This window comes from Falco cherrug, chromosome 1 (assembly GCF_023634085.1).
Source record: "Falco cherrug isolate bFalChe1 chromosome 1, bFalChe1.pri, whole genome shotgun sequence".
Classification (NCBI taxonomy): domain Eukaryota; kingdom Metazoa; phylum Chordata; class Aves; order Falconiformes; family Falconidae; genus Falco; species Falco cherrug.
The window spans coordinates 116,517,488-116,539,409 of record NC_073697.1 but is presented as its reverse complement, the minus strand read 5'-3'; the positions used below and the strand labels follow the sequence as shown (position 1 = coordinate 116,539,409).

Below are 21,922 nucleotides of genomic sequence, written 5' to 3'. Positions count from 1 at the left end.
AAACGCCGTGGCCTGGCTGAGTGGGAAACGCTGCTGGAGCCAGGAGAGTGTGAATGTGTTACTCTGCTGGGGCAGATTATATCGGAGATTGATACAGGAAGCGAGAAAAAAAACCCACAACCCAGTGGGGGAAACGAGAAGGGAAAGAGCTGTGTGCGCAGGGGTTGGGTTTCCTCATTCAAGCTGGAACAAAGCGCAGAGCCCAGCGGACTGCCTGGCCTGCCGGAATGCCTGCCATGCTGCGGTACCGCGAGCGGCTTCACGCAGGACCTGGGGTCTCCTTGCAAACCCAAGAGCTTGGGGCGATTCACAGGCACGTAGCTCAGCTCCCCACGCTGGCCTGCTGGGATCAGGCGACTTGCTGAAGGTCAGAGCAAAGAAGAGGAGCAGGGGGGAACCCAGTGCCAGCTCTCTGCAAAGCTCCCCAAACCATCAGCCTTTTTACAGGGTGTATGGAAAAATGGGTACAGGACTGACAAAAACATAAGCTATTTATTTGCCCAACGAGGTGAAATGTCACCGTGCCTGTTTTATAGCTGGAGCACATTTCTCCAACAGAGATCTGGAAAGAATGAAGATCCCCTGAGCCTCAGGGCTACTGTTTTATCCACAAAACCACGCAAAAGGTTTAAAATCCAAATAGACTAAAACCAGCTTCATCCTTGAGTCACTGGCTCAGATTTCTCTGTGAGCTTCGCTACAGGCTTCTCGTGGTGCCCACTGCAACGGCAACAGCAACACCTAGATGGGACCCTCCCGGCTACCAGCAGACCCAGTGGCAGGAGGGACATGGCGCATTGCTGCCATTTTTTTCACTACCACATACATAGCAGGTATTCTGCAGGAGGACCAATTCACGGCAAGATCCTGAGTAACCGGGATAACAGGATGATAAACAACTTACATTCAAGTTCTCTCAGTGGGACAAGGGAAAAAAAAAACAAAACTACATTGCAATTCTACATTGGAGCTGCTGTTTCGGATTCAAGGAGCTGTGCAAAGCCTGATGCTTATATGGCCCAGCATGGAGATGCAGGATGCCCAGGTTTAACTCCCAGCATTGCCCCGGCTGCACAAAGCGATCCCAGCTGGACACACTGACACACCTCACCTGCCTCTCCCCCTGTGGAATGTGGGCAGCAATCAGCAGTGCTGGGGTAGGGATGGCTGACATTAATCCTCCACGTACGGTCACAGGGACCACAAACACCCCTGGATGAGAGCAGATGCTTCAGTATTTGTTCCATTTCCATAGTGGTACCAGCCACTGTGCACTGTCCACCAAAAAGGACACCCGAGTGCACCTACTGTGCTACCCGTCTGCAACCAAGATTCCAGTTTGGTAATGTTTTTATTTTCAAAGCACATGCAACAGCAAAACGTCCTAAAGGCAGTAAAATGACAGCAGATGGCTTCATCCGTACCTGACACATAGCCATTCTGTGGCAAAGCAGAGAACACCTTCTAGATGCAAAAAGCTCTTTTCTAAGAAAAAAAAAAAAAAAAAAAAAAGGGTCTTTCTTATTTTCAAATCCCAGATCCACTCATTCTAAACCCAAGCTTTCTCTCCAGGCCACAGCAACTGGGTGTGGAGACGCTGGTGCAACTCAGTGACCTGCATTTTGCAGACACTCAGTGATGATTACTAAGCTCCTGTCTAGCCCTAAAACCCGTGAATGTTACACATTTTGGCCCAAGACATGAAGATGACTGCTCTTCAAAATGGAACCACAGGTATGTCTTTGGGACCTTTAATCAAAACGGAGTTTGTCAGGACAGCACCTGGTACTTGCAGGCTATCCTGAAGCCTGGCTCTATAATGACTTAGGAGAAAACCACAACCCTCCTGTTTCAGCACCACTTTCTGCCTCTGGGAGCAAAATCTGTGGGTTTTGTGAGCCATCTGTTCCTTTCAGGTTCCTCTCCCAGCTAAAGGTTGACCAAATCCTTTGGTTTTGCACAAACCCATTCCACTCCCATGCAACTTAGTTTCAATGTGCTTTTTGCACAATAAACCAGTATTTCACATGCTGTCCTTGCCCTTGCAGTGAGCCAGAATACCGTTGCTGCGAGAAATGCCACAAAACTTTATCCAATACCTTTGTGATTAACTGAACCGTACCAGGGTTTCAATCATAAATGAATTATTTAAAACAGATTTTGAGCATTCATCTCCTTTTTTTAACAGTATGCACTTTATTGCAGAGAAGACTGGATGCGTTTTTAAAACAAATTCAGGAGCTGCACAGCTTCCAGACATTTCTACGAAGTGTTGCCCACAGTAACTCGAGTACAACGGAGTCCATCAGTCGAACAGTAAGAGGGAACTCAGTCCTGTCATCTGCAGTCACTTGAGAGAGTCAGAAAATCTTACAATTGATTATTGCAGAGCCATGTAAAACAGGTGGCTCTGCTCCTGCGAGCACCTCCGCCAGCAGAACAGAGGTTAACCGTGTCACTCCTGATTTATACCAGCATAACCGAGACCAGAAGTTAGGCCTGGATCATGAAAGTAGCCAGTGAAGATTTTATGTCAGCGTGATACGCACGTGGTGGCAGATTTGTGACGTTTCCCAAAGGGCTTTATTCGGGATCAGATTAGAGACAGTGTCTCCTATTTCAGTTGTTACTGTATCTTTGGATCTATGCACAACTGTGCTGCCCAGTCCCTCTCCACATGGGAAAGAAATCTTGGCGTGAAAACAAATCAAGTCGTAACAGGCACTAACTACCACAATAAACTATAACACAGCCTTTGTCTGCCCTGGATGCTGCTGCCTTTAGAAGCATCCCAGCAGGTCACAGCCAGCCCCAGGTAGGCTGAGGGTGAGCCACAGCCCCAGAGTGGGATCGCAAGCACATTTGACCATGGCTAGAAATGTTCTTCAGTGTATCAGTTAACAAAGATAATGCATTTTCCTAATGAGACCATCCACAATAATTGCTTTTGAGACATGCTGGTCGCATCAGTAATTTGAACATTGCAGTATTAGATAAAAATTCCCGTGTGTTTTTTTTTTTTTCTGTAAAATGTCTTTCCTCATCAATTACAAACCCCATAAGTGAAGCCTTCTCTCTGAGCCACCGCAGTGTGATACTAAATACAGTTCAAGCTCTTGATGCAAGTCCAGAGCTTGTCCGAGGACACCAAGACCGAACAGGCTGGCACAAGACACATTAGCATAGAAAAGCCTTAAAACTACCAGACTCTGAGATCTGGTTCTCACCTCCTACACCTTTTCAAAACTTCACTGACATAAACAGCAATGGCAGTTTCTACCAGCTGAAGATCTGACACATGGGACTCAAATCCTAATGACGTAAAACCACATGGGAGTCCGAAATTCCCCGTGATGGATGTACAGTAGAACAGCTCAAGAGTGTGTTCAAGGTATATGCTATAAAAGCGCTGTTCATCTGGAGTTTGTTTAAATGCTGATGTGTAGTGTGCTGAAAGCCAGTTTTCTTTATGCCTTTAGCATTGTGCCAGCTGTATGAAAGCTAAAAATCTACGGGGGTGAATGGGAACCTTGGGAAAAGTAACTGATTGAAAAAAGCCTCAGAAACTGAAGGCTTCTGTGTGACACCAGAGCGGGGATGGCACAGATAGAGATGAGAAAGAGTTCACCCAACCCACCATGTGCCTCAAAGCTTAATTTGGAAAGGATGCTCGGGGAGGAGGGGTGATAAATCATTCATCTGTCGCTTCCCGACGGCTTCGCCAAGGCTGCCAGTGCAGGCGGTTAGTAAGTGTGCGCATGTGACTAAGTAAAAACCTATCGACGAGACAAGAGACCACAACCCATGGACACTTCGGAAAGCCATCCCAAAGTGATGTGCTTCTGACGTAGGCTAAATTGAAATTTGTGATGAGTGAACAGGGCTTGAGGCTCACAAATGCTTTAAGCTCTCATTCCCCTTCAGAAGAAAATAGAAAATTATCACATGAAGTGGTCACCAGGCACAAATGATTCTTCTTCAAACAGATCCCCACAGGCTTCCCCCTTGTAATTACTAAAATATACTACCTGATGTGTCACGAGGACGACAAGTAATTGACATTTAAGGCAATCTAATTTCCATAGCCCTCCCATGACTTTCACCGAGCAGATCGCCTTTGTCTTCCTTCTCCAGGAAAGATTTCTTGCACGTGAACATGACAAGCAGCAGCATCGGCAGATGCCACAAGCTGCAGAAGAAGAGCTTCCTGGAGCTGCTGCGGTCTGCATCCCTGTAGAACCGAAAGGCGAGGTAGGAGATGTAGAGGTTGATGGGGAGCGAAATGATGGGGAAAGTCCACGTGGTGATGTCGAGAACCGGAGCCACCGTTGAGAGTCCTATTAAGGCCAGGCAGTGACGCAGAGCCACGCGCCTGCACAGCTCCGGGTGGGTGACAGACATCATGCAGTACCCTCCTCGGGAGTAATCTTCCCGCAGACCCCAGCTCAGGGCGTTGAAGTGAGGGAACTGCCAGGAGTAGAGGATTCCTCCTAACAGTAACGCACCTGCAGTGGGGGAGAGAGAAGGAAACACGCATCAGAGGGCCACGCAAGAAGCGCTGCATAAAGGCCCGAGCAGGTGAAGGCTGCGTTTGCAACCGAGCAGCGCTGCGGCCCCATCACGGCGCCCTGTGCCGCAGACAAGGCACGTGCTGGGAGACAACACGTTCTGTTGTTAACGGCACTTACACAGGGTTGCGCATGGTGGTTCTTCTGTTTCTGGAGCGTTTAATTTGCAAAGCATTTCAACAAGTCACTTCCTCCTAACGAACCATCACTAATTGGCTTCTGCACCAATTCAGTCTCAACCTGAGGGAAGACTGATGGAAATGAAGCGAAGTTGGGCAGGAGGCTGTTTTCCTGGGAGCCTCTAGCTCCTACTCCCGGCTTCCCGAGTTGGTGTGTCTACAGAAGAACAAAGCCCCTGGGCAGAGCAGTGTCACACCGCCCAGAACCACGGAGCCCTGCTCAGTGACAGCAGAACAGGAGCGTAAGCGCTTCCTCCCGAGCACTGGGAAAACGCCAGCACCCTGGCAGCGGGGAGCACGGCCAAGCTTTCCGTTTGCCCGGTGCACGAAGAGAGGGGATTGCTCACAGCAGGGAGCGCCTCCACTACGGACCTTGGGCAGGAGGCAGAACTGGCAGAAGCTGCTGAGGAGGTGACAGAAGATGGAAAACTTCTTACTCCTCCCAACCAACTGCAGGAACTTCTATGTAGTTTGATCAAGTAACTCTTATTACCACTAGGTAGCTACTTTTACATTCAAAAAGCAGCTCTGGAGGCACCACATTCTTCAGAGCTGTTCTCAGGATGGGGCTTATCAAGGCAGAAGCAGCTTCTAGGCTGATTTCAGTGAGCTTCAAGGAGGCCTTCAGACTAAACTCCCTTCACTAATTTTGTCTGAAGACACAAAAAATCCCCCAAGGCTGTTGCACATTATGAGCATTCCTGGATTTTCCTTTTGTTTCCCCAGCTCTCAAACTCTCTGCTCTGGCATTAACACTTTCTTTACATCTCCCTGCCTCCATGAGCTCATTCTCTATGGAAACTACTTCTCAGCTGGAGCCGTGAGTCTATCACTTTCTTAATGACTTGACAGAAACAGAAACAGCAACACTTATCTGCACACAGGTTAATGTATTTAAATTCTTCCCCAAACGCTACTTCTTCCCCAGCCACTGCTGGGGCTCGAACAAAGACCAAGTGACTGTCTCCTTTAGAACTGCTTCACGGTTCACAGCTTCTCCCCGGCTGTTCTGGCTGTGTGTTCCCTGGAGCTGTGCATGTCTAGTTCACGTCTTAAACAGTGCACCTTGCACTGCTGTTGTCATGCAAATAATAATCTAAGTTTGCAAAAAAGGCGCTTTTTTGGCCCTACCTCATCAGCCAGTGAAGGAACGGTTCATTAGCCTTAATGGGGGTTTCCAGTTGCTTATAAGATCCAGGAGTGGTATAAAAGACTTGTCTCATTGCTTTTTAAACTGAGCAACAAATACTCCATTAGGTGAGCACAGGGCTCTGAAAGCTGATTATATGAAGCATGGAGACAGACGCTCATATACTGGGCATGCAGCATTCGGAACAACATTGCCTGTCACTAATTACACGTGATTTTCTGGACTACAGCCCAAAACACTTGCAAATCCTCCAATCGATCCTACTAAAGTCAGCTTTCAGGGTGTGGATGCTTAGCACCTTCTATAAACCATCTCTTTTCGAAGATGGTTGGAAATAGTGCGCCCCAAAACTACCACTAATTTCAGAAAATCATGGCAACAAAAGTAGTTTTAGCCCTAACAAACCAGGATTTGATTCAGTTCTGCTGAAACCTAAGGGAGTAGCTTTACTGTAAAAAACTGAAATAAAACTTAGTCAAGGGGTAGTAATCCCTATACCAGGAGAAACAATTGGGAAAATGTTCTTGTAATATGTCATTCTTTAGCTTTTTCCTATTCTTGTAAAACATATCACCGGAGGCAAGATCCTGAATGTGATAAACCTAAGATAGGAATATTTTTCAAGTTTCACATCTGAAGCGCTTTAGAGCCATTAGCTTGCCATTTTTCAGAACTCAGTGAAAGGTGAGCGACAATTCCCCGTCAGCTGAGGGAGGTTAAGGGGATGGAGCCCGGGCCAAGGCAGAGGCTGTCCCTGCTTCCCACGGTGATGGAGCAGCCCGCTCCTCATCTGCCACGGGCTGCATCCTTGTGTTTCGGCTGTAACACGGGCTTTGCTTACTCGATTGTTCAAATGTTGTGTGCAGCCAAGCTCAACACACACCCTAAACCTCAAACACACAAAAACCTTTAACAGTTCTCTAACTGTAACACCATTAAAAAAAAAAAAAAAAAAAGTAATCTGGAGAAACTTTTAAACACAAACAGACCGACTAAACTACTTGAGGCTGGATTCCCATTTACAAAGCTCTGGTTTTTACATGCAAGCCTTTGGAATTTAATTACTTTGATTACATTACAACCATTGAGATAATTGATATTTTACAGAGAAGCTGAACAGTAAAACAATTTAATAGCCCATTATGAGGATTTTAAGTGACCCGATCTTTTGGTTAGTTTCCCATGTGCCTTGGACATCCTGTAATTTCCTCTGCCCAGGCTGAGATTGTCAGGTTGTCAGAGATTTTTAAGTGTCACGTAAGACTGATGACTTGCAAAGCACAGCACATGGTAGAGCACAATTCAGCATCAAATGAGCCCACAGTAGGAATCCTGTCAAGCCCAGAGCAGACACTGTAATACTCATTAATTACTAGACGAATGTTAACTATGTCATAATTAGGTCAGCAGTGTTTTTAAGCAATATTACAGCGAGACTAACTCTGGAGACTAACCTGGTTCAAAATAGCGCAGAGCCTACTCTGCTGCCACTGCGCAGCTCCCAACAGTTTGGGAAATCAGTTTAATCAACACAAATCTCCTTGTTCTCTGTGGAGTTTATAATTAAGTGAAGACCAGATGAGGTTGTTCACAGCCGTAAGATATGGAGCTGGCATAGAGTTTGCAAAGCAGAGCCGGCATCCAAGCCGAGCCACGGCGCTTGTTCGGGCAGCGGGAGGCAGCCGGCACCCCGGGCACCACAGCCCGGCGGCTCCCCCGGCCCCTCCGCAGCACCAGGACACCCGAGGGCAGGCAGGACAGCAGGAGCTAGCACCAGATCCTGCAGCTTTCCCACAACTGTTTATAAACGGCAAGATTGCAAATACCTGCCTTGTGCGTATCCCCAACTCCTTGGCTTTTTTGGCCTGATTTTTAATAACTGCAGGTTTAGCCCAATTGCAACCACCTCAAAACTGCTCACCCTCCCGGTGTGAGAACCCAGGGCAGCTGTGAGCAGACACTTGCAAATCCTGGTAACTTGGTGAACAAGCCCTGTTCAATTTTGGAAAAAAAAATGAAGCCTATTTAGGACCCAGGTTTCCAGTATTCTTCCCCTCTTTGTGCAAAACACGTCTAAAATGTTTTCTTGCGGAGTTCCTACTATTTAACCACTTTGTGCTAGCTTAAACCATCTCAAAAGTTGCAGGACTGCAGAGGAGCAGGTAGGTCCGACAGCACCCACAGAGTTAAAGGTAAACAATAGGTTTTACTGTTCATCATGAATGTTAAGGTTAAGCTGTTTTTCTTGTCCTAAATACTCTTACTAGTATTTAAATAGTAACAGATTTTCTTTTTAATAAACAAGAACAAGCTGAGGGTTTTATTTCAATATCTAAGAAAAAGCAAAAATGTCAGCTGGCATCGAAGATGGTATAAAATGGTTCGTACTTTCTGTAAATATATTTTTATCTAGTGAAATACTGAAGCTTTATAAATTGCACTTTTCCTAAAACAAACACGACACTAAATTCTACAGTGACTTGGAAACTGCTTGACAAGACGTTTTAAGGTTCAATAAATTTGGGTAAAACTTGGAAATAATTGTGAGATGAGACTTCCAAAAGCAACTAGTGACAGCAGGCTTGCAAACCACAGCAGCTGACAGTCAAATTTTCAAAATTGCAAGAGCAAGAAGCATCCACCTCTGAAATTACACTCTTCACGGTGTAAAGAAGGCACTGTGGTACCTCTTTGATTAAAATTTTACATTTTACTCCTTTTAAAACAATTATCTGATGACCTCATTTGCTGGATGTTCCAAGTCTCAGGCAAGGGAGCAATGTCAGCACCTGAGCCCACCGAGTTTTTGGCCTCTCTGCTAAGCAGAGCACCTATGAGCAGGAAACTGGGAGATGGTTTTTAGGGTGTAAGCCCTTGCAGGGTGTGAACTCTGGCCAGTGGTTAACACAAGGCAGAGGAGAGCATAGCAATCAGGTGGCCACAGCTTCTTGTCCTGCCCATCCTGGGCTTATGCTGGGATCAGTGACCCACGGACGGGAAGCTCCAGATCCCAGTGCGAGTCCCCAGACTTCTCAGTCCTGTAAAGGATGTAAGAGGTGCGATTCTATACGGCATCTACTCAAGAAAGAGTGGGCACATTCAGCTGCCAAGCTATCAGTGCCAACAGAAATCATGCTGGTAGCATCACTCTGAGCGAACAGTTTCATTCATGCAAAGCAACCTCAGGACCACAAACCTATTTTCTCATCCCCTAAAGGGCAGAAGTAGTGTTTGGATGCTGCTTGACCATCTCGTGCTGAGGATGTCACTCTCTTAAGCAGCGATTTGAAATACGCCTCTTACATGCTGACAATACGTTTCATCATCAAGGAGCTTTATACGTTGTGCAGTTGGCATGTGGAGCAGTAGCGATGATTTCACGTGCCGCTGAATTGTTTCTTAAACAAGGCACGATAGTTTGGGATGATCAGGTTGAAACTCTCCGAAACATTTCTGAAGGCAAGCTCTTCCAGGGCAGAAAAGGAGCTGAGCTCCGAGCGGGCAAGGGCTGGAGCACAGCGTGTGTTGGTGGAAGCAGCAGCCTCCAGAGCAGGGTCAGCTGGAGCCCACCCAGCCCGGGCAGGCGGCTGAACATGGGCTGGTTGGCACAAGTCAAGGCCACCACGTCCCAGGTTATCTGCAGAGGCTGCTGGATCGACACCGGGCTCCTGAAAACATGCTGAGGGGGAGCAACTTATTTGTCCTTATCCTCCTCACTGTTCTTTAGACAACACACAGTGCCATCCCTCCGCATTGTGTTCTGCAAACCTCTTATATCCCTTTCAAGCTCTAGACAGGACAAACTCTTATTTACTTAATCAATAAAATAAAAAAAATAAGGAAGGGGGAGCTGATCTGCAGCATCCATTCAAGAACGGACTCACTCCTCCTGTCTTTGCTTTGGTGCTGCACATGTATGACTGGGAAGTGGCCAACCAGGCATTAAAATAAACATGGAATGGTTAAAATATCAGCTCCAAAACAGATGTTGAAATCTTACTGCATTTCCCAAAGCTGGTGTTTACTGCCTTGGCAACCTAAGAATGCTGTTTTGCTTAAAGCACAATTTTAGTAATTCTTCTGCCTTGAATAATGTGAAGGAATTTTAAAATTATTTCCAGACCTTGGTAGCTCCCTGACTTATTAGAGGAAAGCACCGGCCTTTTGTCTTTAGGAAACTGGTACGAGTTTGGCTGCTGTCAGGAGGGGGAAGGCTTTGGTAGCCTAAACTCAGCCTTTTAATGGATCGTAGTCAGGAAACAACCACACACTGCTTTACTTGATAGCACACAACTGGCTCTCCTCCCTTAAAAGATGTTGAACAAATTACTCCTCTTTAATCCAGACAAGGTAGATTAGAGCTCAGAGACTTGACTTGGTCCAGCTGTATCCACCTGCTTGCAAGCAACCGTGCTGTCTCAGACTGCATTTTTCACCTCTTCTAGAGGAAATTTAACACAACCGGTCCAGAACTCTTCACTGTGGTCCTGCAGGAGTTTTACAGGATGGTATACTTGCAGGAAACGTACTGGAAACATTCCCAATGCATTTATTTTCTATCTTTTCTTTTGTGCTTGTTCACAACAAGTTTAACACAGTAGTCTGCCCTGGAGATTTCTAATACGCAGCAATTATGGGGGTAAAGGAAGATTCTGAAGTCTCATCAAAGCCTTGCTGCCCATCACAGATTCCATGTAATATTAAACACCCAAAGGGTTTTTTGGAGGAATTTGGACAAATATTCAGAGGGGTTTGAAAAGTCACGTTCATAACGCAGCCGTAGTGTCCTGACACGTAAGGACTGGCTTATTGAGCTGGCGATGGCATTTTCTGTTTATGAAGGAGAGCTGGAAGGTGCGACGATTACTGCCTTTCCTTCAGCTTGTTTTGGTGATGGAACATGACTATTAGGGTAAATCAATTAGCCTCCGATTACAAGTGTTCAAGATACTGCCTTTGTACAATTACTCCTGAGGAAAAATGTTATCTACTATTTCATTTTCCCATTGTCTTTGGAAGTAGAAAAGGGATTAGCGCTACAAAATTTACATCTTCATTTGCGATTATGAAGCCTTCTCAAACACAAAGACATTTGGGAATTATCTAGCTGCAAACCTTAACCAAACGGATGCAATTCCCCCCTATTTCCCCACCGCAGCATTTCCTCCGTTAGCAGCGCAGCAAGGCAGCACCCGGCACTTCTGCTTCCACTGGAAAACAAAGCAGATGCTACTGCTTGTGTCAGATGCCGCGTGAGCTGCTAAGCAGCCTTGAGAAGGCAAAAAGGGAAAGTCTCGCTTGTAAAGCTTTGCACAAGGTCTCGGGGCTGCAGACAATGGTGCCGGCTGTCAGTGCGGGCACGCACCGCCCCGCGCGCGGCCCTGATTGTGCGCCTTCAAGGTTACACGGTCATGTAAACCAAGGGCACGGAGAAAAACGCTGGAAAACTCAAAAGCTTCATGGTCATGGGTTTCAATAGCCGTTTCTTTTGAAGGATGGCACAAAAGACTTGTGGGACAGGAGCGTCTCGGAGCGGCGATAGACTTCTCTGCTGCAGCACATAAAGGGAAGGGGATGTTGGCCTTGCGTACGGCTTGTCTGCAAAACAAAAGGATGATCCTTGGTGTCCACCAGGAATGGGAAATGAAGTTGGCAATGGGGTTTTTCACCTCGAGGGAGCGTTCCCGGCCACCGCCTTTAACAGGAGGAAACCAGATGTCCTCAGGTACGCTTCCCATGTGGAGAAACGCTGTCTGCATATAGTCACACAGAGGCACGCACACTTTTTGTGTGACACACAACAGGCTATTACGGCCAAAAGCCTCACAGGGAAAGACCTTTCATTATACAGGCAAGGCTGAGAAAAAAAAGCCATGCGGTACATAACTTGTCTTAGCTAACCCCAGCAACAGATGCCACTAAAAAAGCGAGCCTGCTGGGTGAGATGAACATACGGTCTTTGCCCTGGCCATTCGTTACGTGCAGATCTGTTTAGGAAGGGTTTGCCAAAGGACCTGTCTCGGCAGAGGACTGCAGCCCTGCAGAGCCACGCAGGGGCTCCTCATCAGCCGCCTCTTCCAGGCTCCCTCTGGGGCTCCCACCTACCCAAGGGTGGCAGTCCCTCCCACAGACCCCCGTCCTGCTCCTCCTGCAGATGTTCCGTCACTCACCCAGAACATCGGTGCTTCTCCTGCGGGTGCTGTGCCTCACGCCCGGGGGCGCAGGGGCTGTCACAGTGCCCCATCTCCTCCCTGTGCCCCAACAGCCATGCGTGGGGCACGGTGCCTGTGAATTCCTGGGGCCAGCCCCCCAGGTGCCCCACGGTGGAACTGCCATTTCTTTTGTCTCTTGTGAGGATGGAAAGGGGAAAAAAAATCAGCCCACTGGCTTTTGTCCTAAATTCAGACCAGCTGCTTACTAGTATTGTCCCTCTGCCTCACTTTTTACCCCCACAAAGCACACTCCTGGGCCCCCAGCTTCCAATTCTCGTATGTCAGTGACATGAATATCTCTGTCTCCTCTGGAACAGACCGCAAATTCTGCTGCCTTTCATCTGAGAAGTGAAACCCCAAAAAGCTGAGTCTACTGAAGGGAGCGTATAGCTGGAGCCTGCCCTGCTCCTGCAGCGGGACGGTGGAGCTGCCCTGCGCCGGGGGGCTGCCCCCCCAGAGCTGTGTGCACCTCCAGGGGCTCTGAAAGCTCAGAAAGCGCCACGGGACGGGACACAAACATCTCTGAGCTTACCTGGCAGGCAATTAAGCTGTTGCTTTGCTCTCCCTCCTCCTGGCAGACAAGTGCTAAACCAGGGAAGGTATGCAAGGCTCCAGCCACTGACACGTTTGGTGCAGCCCTCCCCCCGCCCCCATTTCATTTTGTTTTGTTACTGAAACCATCCATCTGCCAAATGTCACTAGCTGATAAGAACTGCCGGTTTTTAAATCCCCATTTGTAAATAGATGTTGGCTGACATAATTAATGTCTACCATACAACACAATTTGAATTACAAAGTAAAGGCAATTTAAAAATCAGCCTCCACATGATTACAATTGATACTCAGCCTATAAATTCCATAGCCCCAGGAATTACTTAAATTTCTGAAAATGAATGAAAATCAGTACAAGATGTCTTTCAGGAAAGCAAGACCAGAAGTGGAGCATCTGAGATAAACTAAATAGTCTCTTGAGATAAACATTCTTTGGCGCAGTAATACCTACGGCTCCTAGGCCACCACGGGTCTGTAAGGTCTGCTCTGCTGTCAGGGCTGCTATCTGCTATGCCGCTGCCACCTACTCAGAATAAATCCCCTTAACTGATAAGCACATTATGTTGAGGACCCCTGCTTGTCACTTCCATCTAACTGGGTGGTTTATATGAACACGGTGGCACTGAATTGCTCGGCTTTAAGTCACCGATACCGCTTGCGGGCTGGGATCAAGCCTTCAGCACGTAAGCACAAGAAGGTTAAGGGAAGAAGCACAAAATGAAAATGTCTAAGGCGGAATACAGGCTATGGCACTTGGAAACATTTACCCCAGCTTCAGTTTTTCTGCTAACTAGAAATAAAAAGTTCAAATGGACAACAAACATTTCATACAAGCAAGCTGGGGCATTAGCTTGGGGAGAAAGACCGGCAATGCAAGAGTAATTTAAAGCACATCTAGGTTGTGCCTCTCACGTGCCAAAATAAATAGCTCCGTTCCTTCCTAAAGAGGGCTGTGCACCGGCTCTACAGCGGCGTGGCACAGGCAGGAGCAATCCTGCACACGGATCCTGTGCAGGAGGAGGATCCAGCACAGAGCAGAACATGCTGCCAAGTCTGCCTCTTTTTCCTGTCTTTACGCTATCACTTAACGCTTTAAGTGAATTTCATTATTTTCCTGCTAGTTCTTCCTTTGTAAAATCAGGAGAAATAATTTGAGGGTGTCTAGATTTACTAGAAAAACAAATCTCTTTAGAAATAAATAGTGCCACAAAGGAGCAATGAAATCTGCTTTCAAGGAAGCAAACGTGTTACTGCAAATCACAGGCTGGCAGTTAAGTTCTGCATAAATACACCAGATACGTGGTAGTGATAGGTATGTGATAAATTACACTTATCATGCACCTTTGACCATCTCACCTGCACTCAGCTCCCCCAGTGAGGAAATGTTAACATTCCTGATCTTTCATCAGTTTCAAACAGCTGCCATTAAAAAAAAACCAGCCACCAACCAACAAAAAGCCACAACCCCCCCCCAAACCCACAACAAAGAATTCCACATCTTCCCAGAGATAACCTTATCTTTCGCATTTGAAATGTGAGGTTTTCTCTAAATTATGTTAGCACAAAATCCAGGGTTGGGGACAGGATGGTCAATCAGGCTTAAAAGTATATAATTAAAGTTACCTATCGGGGCAGAAATGGAAGCAAGCATCACTAGGAGCCAGCATAAGATCTGAAAAAGATGTGTAGCGTAAGGAATACCAGCAAGCGTTTGCATCACTGGATATACAAGGATCCCAGATTTTTATCTGCAAATATGCCGTATTTGTTGCCTGTGCAAGAAATAAGGTATTAGTCTTTGAAATAAGGAAGTTATAAACAAAATGAGGACAAATTAAAACAAAGGCTGCTCCAATCTGAGACACTGTTATCTCTGGAATTGGAAACTAGGCATTTCCAGCATCTCGCTGCAGTATCCACGAGCCATGCCAGTGATGTTACTGAACCCCTGGCACTACAGAAGAGCGCGGCCACGGTTGTCCCAGTACCCCACAGTACAGTGTAACACCTGGTTACCCCCCTCAAATGGTAATGAAAGGTCTACAATTCAATATTGTTTTTCTTAAAACCAGCAACACGTATACCAGTGTGGCTGCTGTGAGAAGATTACAAGGAGAGAAAATCCACAGGAAAATGTAAACTCAAAAAATCACCAGTTAAAGTGGTGAGAACCTTTCTTCTCATTAGTTTTCCAACTCCCTTCCTTCACATTCCTCTTTGTTATTGAGTGGAATGGTCGTTGTTTTTTGGGGTTTTTTTTCCTTTAAATGAGGTGCAAATGCATTTTCACACCTCTACCTAAAACTAGGTTAAGTCTCCAAGCTAATTACACATTATTAATGAGTTCAACAACTGTGGGTAGGCTGGTCAGAGAAGGATGCAGGTCTGCACGTCACGTATGTATGCACGCAGATGCACGCTTATACTCTGCACAGGGCTGATGCTGCCAGGTGCTGAACTCTCTTCTCATTTGCAATAGTAAAATGTTTAACATTGAAAATCATAGTCTACAAGGCAATCCTTTTCTTCTGTTTCTCCCCTTTTTTTTACAAGGTGTTTGTGGGGTTTTTTGGAGGGGGAAGTGGTTTTTTTTAATGCTGAAAATACAGTAAAATACTACATTCAGATGACCGTTTTCCAGACTCTCCCCAGGTATGCTTCATTGCAAAGACCAGCATCACCTCAGTAACACTTCTCTCTCTATTAAACAAGCCACCTGCCTGCGCCGACACAGACCGGGAGGTGGCTGTAGGAAGTTTTAGCTACTCAGAACAAACAATACAAGATTGGGTTATGTACCAGCGCAGACCATCATGTTCTGGCAAGGTCTGCTCTGCTGGTTTAAAGTTACCATCTTCCACTGCTGTCATCATTGCCAGAGATTATCCCCTCCACAGCAGAGCTGGCAGAGGGACACGTAACCCCATTTCTGTTGTAAATTAGAGAGGAAGAGCTCGCTTGGGACACCGGCGGTGCTCCCTGCTGCCCGCCATACAGGGACAGCTTAGCTCTCTGCAAAACGGGTCTCAAAGACCAAGCTGTAACCTGACAAATTAAAGGCAAGGAAAATCAGTGCCAGTTTACCTTAATGTGCTGGGCTTTAACTGCAGCAGTTTAGCTGCCATCTTAAAACCACGGGGGAAAATTTGAACCGTGACAGGCACTACAGCAAGGGCTTTTGGTGAGATGGAGCTCTTCATTCCCGCTCCTCCAGGCTGGACTTTGCAGATGAAGCATTGGCACGTGAGAGTCATCTTCTAACGTCAACTCTGCAGTGAGGTGCCAAAACCAAAACAGAAATCCCTAAACAACCTAAGATCCAAGGTGTAAGCATCTGCAGCCAAATGATGAGATTCTTAAAATGATACATGTTGTGGTTTTAAATCATTGTCTTCTCTTCAGAAATACAGAGCTTCTAATGGTGTCTGTTACATGCTCCTGAACACAAGACACTATACATACACATACATACCATTTACAGGGCTAAATGTATGTAAAAAAAAAAACTTTGAAAGAAGTAAATGTTTGTATAGAAGTAGTGCATACATTTAAAAAAAAAAAACACACCCACAAAACCTTTCATCCTAACTTTGGATTAGATCTGTATCAGAACATACATCAACAAAGCCAATTCAGACGGACTTTCATAGGAAGTGCATAGAAATTAAGAAGTGCATAGCATAAATGAAGGACAGATTTTGCACTGATTCTAATAATTTCTGTTTAAAAATCTTCCTGTTGAAAGTATTATTCAAGCTTTAAATATGCCACACTGTGGGATGAGTGTGCACTAAAACAATTCTTAACAGACCTGTTAATTGAAATCATTAGTTTCTTCAGAATACAAGTATGTGGAGCTACTTTGATTCTTAAGTTTCTAGCTGGCAGGAAAAAACAAGCCCTAACTGTGTCAGAGTTTAGCTGCTGAAGAGATCAGTGGTTTATGAGGGATGTAAAAATGGTTCACAGTTATTAAAATAGAAATCTTCGTTTGCTTTTCAAGGAGGGGGGACAGGAACATTCATAAACTAAGAGTTTAGAAATGGGCAATTAAGAAATACATCAATAAATTAATCTTCCTAGGATATTTTCTGGCTTGTGGGAAGACAGTAATAAACACATCTGAGAATTTTCCAGCTGAAAGCTCCTGCCATCTAAGCTGGATCTTACTGGGTATGGTTTTAATCCTGAAATTACGTAACATTTTCTTCCCCAAAGACGCTAATTTCCTTCTACATTTATTTTTAAGATGGCCTAAACACATATTCAGTAGGTCACAGGCTTTTATCAGCTCACGTTTGCCCCTGAAACGCCCCGTAAGGAGTGCGATACCATCATGTCTACTCATTCAGTCCCCACGGCATCGTGCTGTAACAGACTTTGGCATCGCAAGCAGCAGAATGTACCTGCTTTTGAAGCAGTATCAGACCAAAAAGCCTAAAAAGCAAGCTTTATTTCCTTCTAAGCAGGTCTTTTTAGATACCCTAAAGGCAATGCTGACAACGGCTCACCCCGATGCAAGGCTTTTATACTCACCGGCATCGAGACTCCCTGTCGCCGCGGTCCAGCCCATGACAGGGGGAATGGCACCGACGACAGCTCCCACCCATGTGTTGGCAATGCTCATCCTCTTCATGGGCGTGTAACAACACGTGTACAAGAAAATGTTGAAGGCTCCCAGGGCACCAGTGAGAGGGTTTACTCCCAGTGTCAGCAGCGCAATTCCCGGGATGCCGCAGGAGGCAGCAAAAGAGACAGCGAGTAGAGGGCTGCGGAGAGAGCCGGAGACACACACTGAGCGCAAGTCTGTCTTAAAGAACAACCAGTCCCGCTCCTTTTGCCTCCTCCCAAAAATTAAGATTGGATTTTTACTACTTTTTCACTTGCCCAGCCCAAATTTTCCCATTTGAACCCCCCACCCCAAGAAAAGCCTTTCTAAAAAAGTTAAGACAATCTTGCTACTGGTTTGCAGTGACAGGCAATCCTTGTTGTGAGCACCGTGTTCACCACAGAAATTCAGCCTCTGCAGCTAAACAGCCCTTACGGAGAGCTGGTGCTTCCAGCAGATCTTTCTCTTTCATTTCAATCTTAGTAAATTCTGACCTCTGGAAAAAGCACTTAGGGTTTAGAGTAAACGAGGATGGTTGTAGCCTGTCAGATTTTTAACTGATTGCAATCATTGAAGGGATCCTTTGACTGAGATGCAACAGGGTTAGACACAAAATTAGGAAGCATTTACAAGAAAAAAGAGTACATTCAATCATTTTGAAATTACATCAACAGGAATAAAGTACTTTTTTGCTTTACTGAAAAAAAGGGCTGATTTTTCTGCATTCCCATTTAGCTTACACACTGTGCTAAGCAGGGGTAGCACACCAAAGCAATTCTGGCAGCAGAATCAAAATTAAAACTTATTATCTTCTAAGTACGACTGGAATTAACTGAAGATATTCTAGGTTTGGCTGAAAGCAGCAAACATCAGAGATGCAAATGATTTCCGTTGATTTCTACTCCACATCAGCTAAGAGCTCAGGGAAGGTTGGAAAATCTTGTTAAAATCTGTAAGGAAGTGGCTGAAGCTACGTAAACTTCTGCTAATAAGTTCCACAATAAACACCCAAATACGACGAACAAGGATTTTTTGTTTGGCTACCAAAACCACGCCATGATGCAACCCTAAGCAAGTTTTATTTGTGATCCCTTGCACAGATCAACACGTTTGCTGCTGGCGGAGATCTCTTCACATGTGCTCGTTCGAGGGTGTTTGGTATAATGGGAAGAGAGAATTAAATGCCACTAAGAAATAACGTGGTGTGGGAGACCTCTGGAAGGGAGGAAAATGCCATTAACTGAGTTGCATTTAATAACCCATGTGGCTAAACACACACTTCTAGTCATCCATATAAGACAAGAAAATATGTGTGCTTGCCACAAATGTCTCTGCATGAAGTTTAGCTTTACATGTTTTGTCTAATTGAAAACTATGCAGCCTTTGTATTCTACAATCACTTTGCCCTCTGGTCAAATCCTTAACCCTAAAATACGTGTTGCAAGCACTACTCCAACCCTCATAAGAAAAATTTGCTGGTGGGGATGAATTTTATGGGAGTTTTATCAGCAAAAAATCCTACCCTTCAAGTTTTGATTTTTAAGGCCTTTGTTGAGCCAGTATGGCATGGGCATCCTAAATAACTAGAAGAACTAAAATGAGCAAATCTCACACTAAAGATCTGCCTTCAATTTAAATTAAATCGACTAAGTCATTTTATCCAGCTTTTCAATACCATCAACAGATTTTAGGTTACGGAGCGTGCACAGAGCACATTTACGCTGCAGCATTACCAGTCTTGGTGTTACTAATATATCAGGAGTAGAGGCAGGGTACATCATTGCCATCCACTGACAATGAGATGTATAAAATTTAAGACTGTTTTCAGGAACCATACTGTGAAAGGAGCCATACGGTGCTGTGCTCTCTGGTTTTGCAGCTAGCAGTGCTCTTTTGCAGCAAGGCAGCAAAACACAATCTGTACCGTAAACTGCCTCAACGCCGACTACAAATGCCGAATTTCGTAGATGTTGCCCCTCTGCAATGAAAGCCTGACTGGGTTTGGTTAAACAAATCTATCTTGACTGATTCCTGAATAAAATACAGTCAGACAGTAAACACCAGATTTACACAATACACACTCTCAAGGCGACAAAAGACCAGCGTGACCCTCTGAGGCCAGGCTGCCCACGTCGGCTCCCGCCGGGCTCACAGACATAAATGAAGACACAGTTTGACCTAATGCAACGAGCGCTTTCCTCACTAATCAAGAGTGAAGACTCCCGATCCAAAGGAACGCTACACACCACCAGCTGGTCACCCAGCAGCAGAAACCAGCCCCTCACGACTCCTACGGGCAGGGAAGGCAAAGGCTGGGAGTGCAAAGACCCCTGCGCCGCTGAAGCCAGCACTGTGTCCCCCCACCGGTGCCAGCCCCGACACCACCCGTGCGCTGCCCTCACCGATGGGTTGGCAAAGTACCTTTAAAAAAGAGGCTTTATCAAAAGGGAAGGGTGAAGTTATATGGCTGAGGCCTCCAGAAAAGCTGTGCTGTTCCTGAGGCATGAAAACACACTTTTCTTTCTCGGTTTCTTCCTTTTTGCCTCTTTAAAAGGAAGTTCCTGGAGGCTGTTTGATTAGGGTCTGTAATAGTCCTAACAATCTCAGGGGAGGGAATCAAGTCAGTGGCGGTTGTTCTTCATCAGCAGTTGAACTATAATACTTTTGGACATCCTGAAAGTATTGCATTTTCTACTTCTCTCCAGTGTTTCCTTAACAATCAAGGAACTGTAAAAATTCTTCTAGAAGAGTAACTGTCCAACTTACAAATACAACTCCAACTGAGATCAGAAACTCAAACTGCGGTCTGATGATTCAGCTTTGTTGTTTCTGCCCCTCAGAATACTGTTTGGCATCACAAAGACACTGCAATCGGGAATTAGGACCTTGCCTGCTTGGTGAGACATGAGGCAGAGGAGAATTCAACTCACTCTCACATAAATATGTCATGTTTATAAGGTCTAGGAGAAGTCTAAGCAGCTCCTCATTGGGAAAGAGAGAATGTTTGAGGAAAACATTGGGAGATTTCAGTCACTGGTGCAGTTCTTTCTGCTTCAGTGACTTGCAGTATTTTAATAAGACAAGACTGACTCTTGTTTAAATCAGTGCAGTTTCAGGGTATTCCAACCTCTACTAGCTCGTAGTCTTCTAGGGACTGTTACGCATCTCCGTGTTCACACTAGGTCTGTCATAAGTCAGGCATGCAGCGTGAGGCTCGTTGATTTGGTGCACGTTCCTTTGCCAGACTGCCTGTATCTCACCCAGGGAACACAGGACAGCAGGATCTCATTCTGGAGCAGGAGATAGGCTGTGATGCTGAGCTGTCACTGAATTAGCCCCATCACCTAATGACCATGCAGCTCCTCCCGCTACAGCCTCGTGACACCGCGCAGTCCAGCGTGCATCACAGGAGCATCAGTCCTGGGTAACCCAGCACCAGAGAATCCTCATGCGGTGGTCAAAAGTGGCTGCGGGGTCTCTGCTGGCTTCCTTCATCCTTAAACCATCTCAGGCAGTAAGTGCAGGCTGATGACAGATGCTGGTACATAAGCCTCATTTCACTTGGGCGTTCACTTATGCTAAGGGAATCGCTCCCATGGGAAAAAAAGGCAATCTTCCATTGGAAAATTGGCCAAGGAGCTAGCTCAGAAAGCAAACATATTGAGTAAGAAACTAGGTTTTATGATGGATTCTTGGGAGGAGTTGGTTTCAGTTATTTGACTGATTAAAATCAGACTTTGGAAAAATACTACAAGTGCCAAATGAGCTCTCTTCAAATTTCAGCTCTAAAATACCCAGTTTGTCACCACATAGGACACCTCCTAAAGGAAAACCAAAAACTGGTAGTTCTGCCTCGTTCCTCCTTCTCCTTTACTGAGCATGCATCTGCCAAAGTCTGCCTACTAACACTGCTAAAAGACACTCACATTCAACTAAAAGCTTTTGAGAGAACTTCAGCTTGAACATTGAATAATCAAACCCTTCCTGACCGAAAGAAAATGCGGTGACATTTCTCTCCCACAGCATTTACCCAAGATGGACTCTCCCCAGCCACACTCCACTGACAGCATCCAAGAGGAGGAGGAGGCGCAGGACGAGGAGCAGAGACCCACGTTTCTCCTCATTCAACTCAAAGCTTTTGTTGACACAGAGGTGTCCGGAGAGATGCTGTCGGTCAGGCAGGGAGGATTGCTCGAGAACACCCAGAGCTGTCTGGGGCAGGGAAGGGGGAGCAGGCAGGAGGAATCCCATGCGGCCGATATTCAGGCATCCCCTGCACACACAACCACCGGGCATCCATGTGGACCCCACTCATCGTATTGTTAACGGAGACTTTGGACAACGCAGCTGCCTGTTTTAATTCATGTGCAACAGCAAATTCTCCGAACCTAGTTGCCACTTACATATGATCTGGTTATACCTATGTAATGATCTTACACACATGTGCATGAAATATATTGATTTAATAGGCTCCAGTGTCATGGATACTAGCACTTATTGACTCACAGCGTTACTTGGAAAAATGGAGAGGGGAAAACAAATTAAAGCATTTGCCCATCTATAAAATTAATGTACTATTTTACCTATTTCACAGCAGCATTAGCAAGCTTAATATCTATAAAGATCAATAGCATCACTACTACACATGCTTT

The 21,922-nt window shown here is 45.7% G+C and overlaps 1 protein-coding gene across 1 annotated transcript in view; it reads right to left on the bottom strand.

Moving 5' to 3' along the window:
• Window positions 1-1,332: 1,332 nt before the first annotated feature.
• LOC102050069 (protoheme IX farnesyltransferase, mitochondrial) overlaps window positions 1,333-21,922 on the bottom strand; it is a 106,365-nt gene continuing 85,775 nt past the window's right edge. The window contains exons 6-7 of the mRNA XM_055722882.1: window positions 17,198-17,430; window positions 1,333-4,505 (exon numbers count right to left, since the gene is read on the bottom strand). Coding sequence (XP_055578857.1) covers window positions 4,063-4,505; window positions 17,198-17,430 — 676 coding nt within the window. The 3' untranslated portion in view covers window positions 1,333-4,062. The remainder of the gene's footprint in view (window positions 4,506-17,197; window positions 17,431-21,922) is intronic.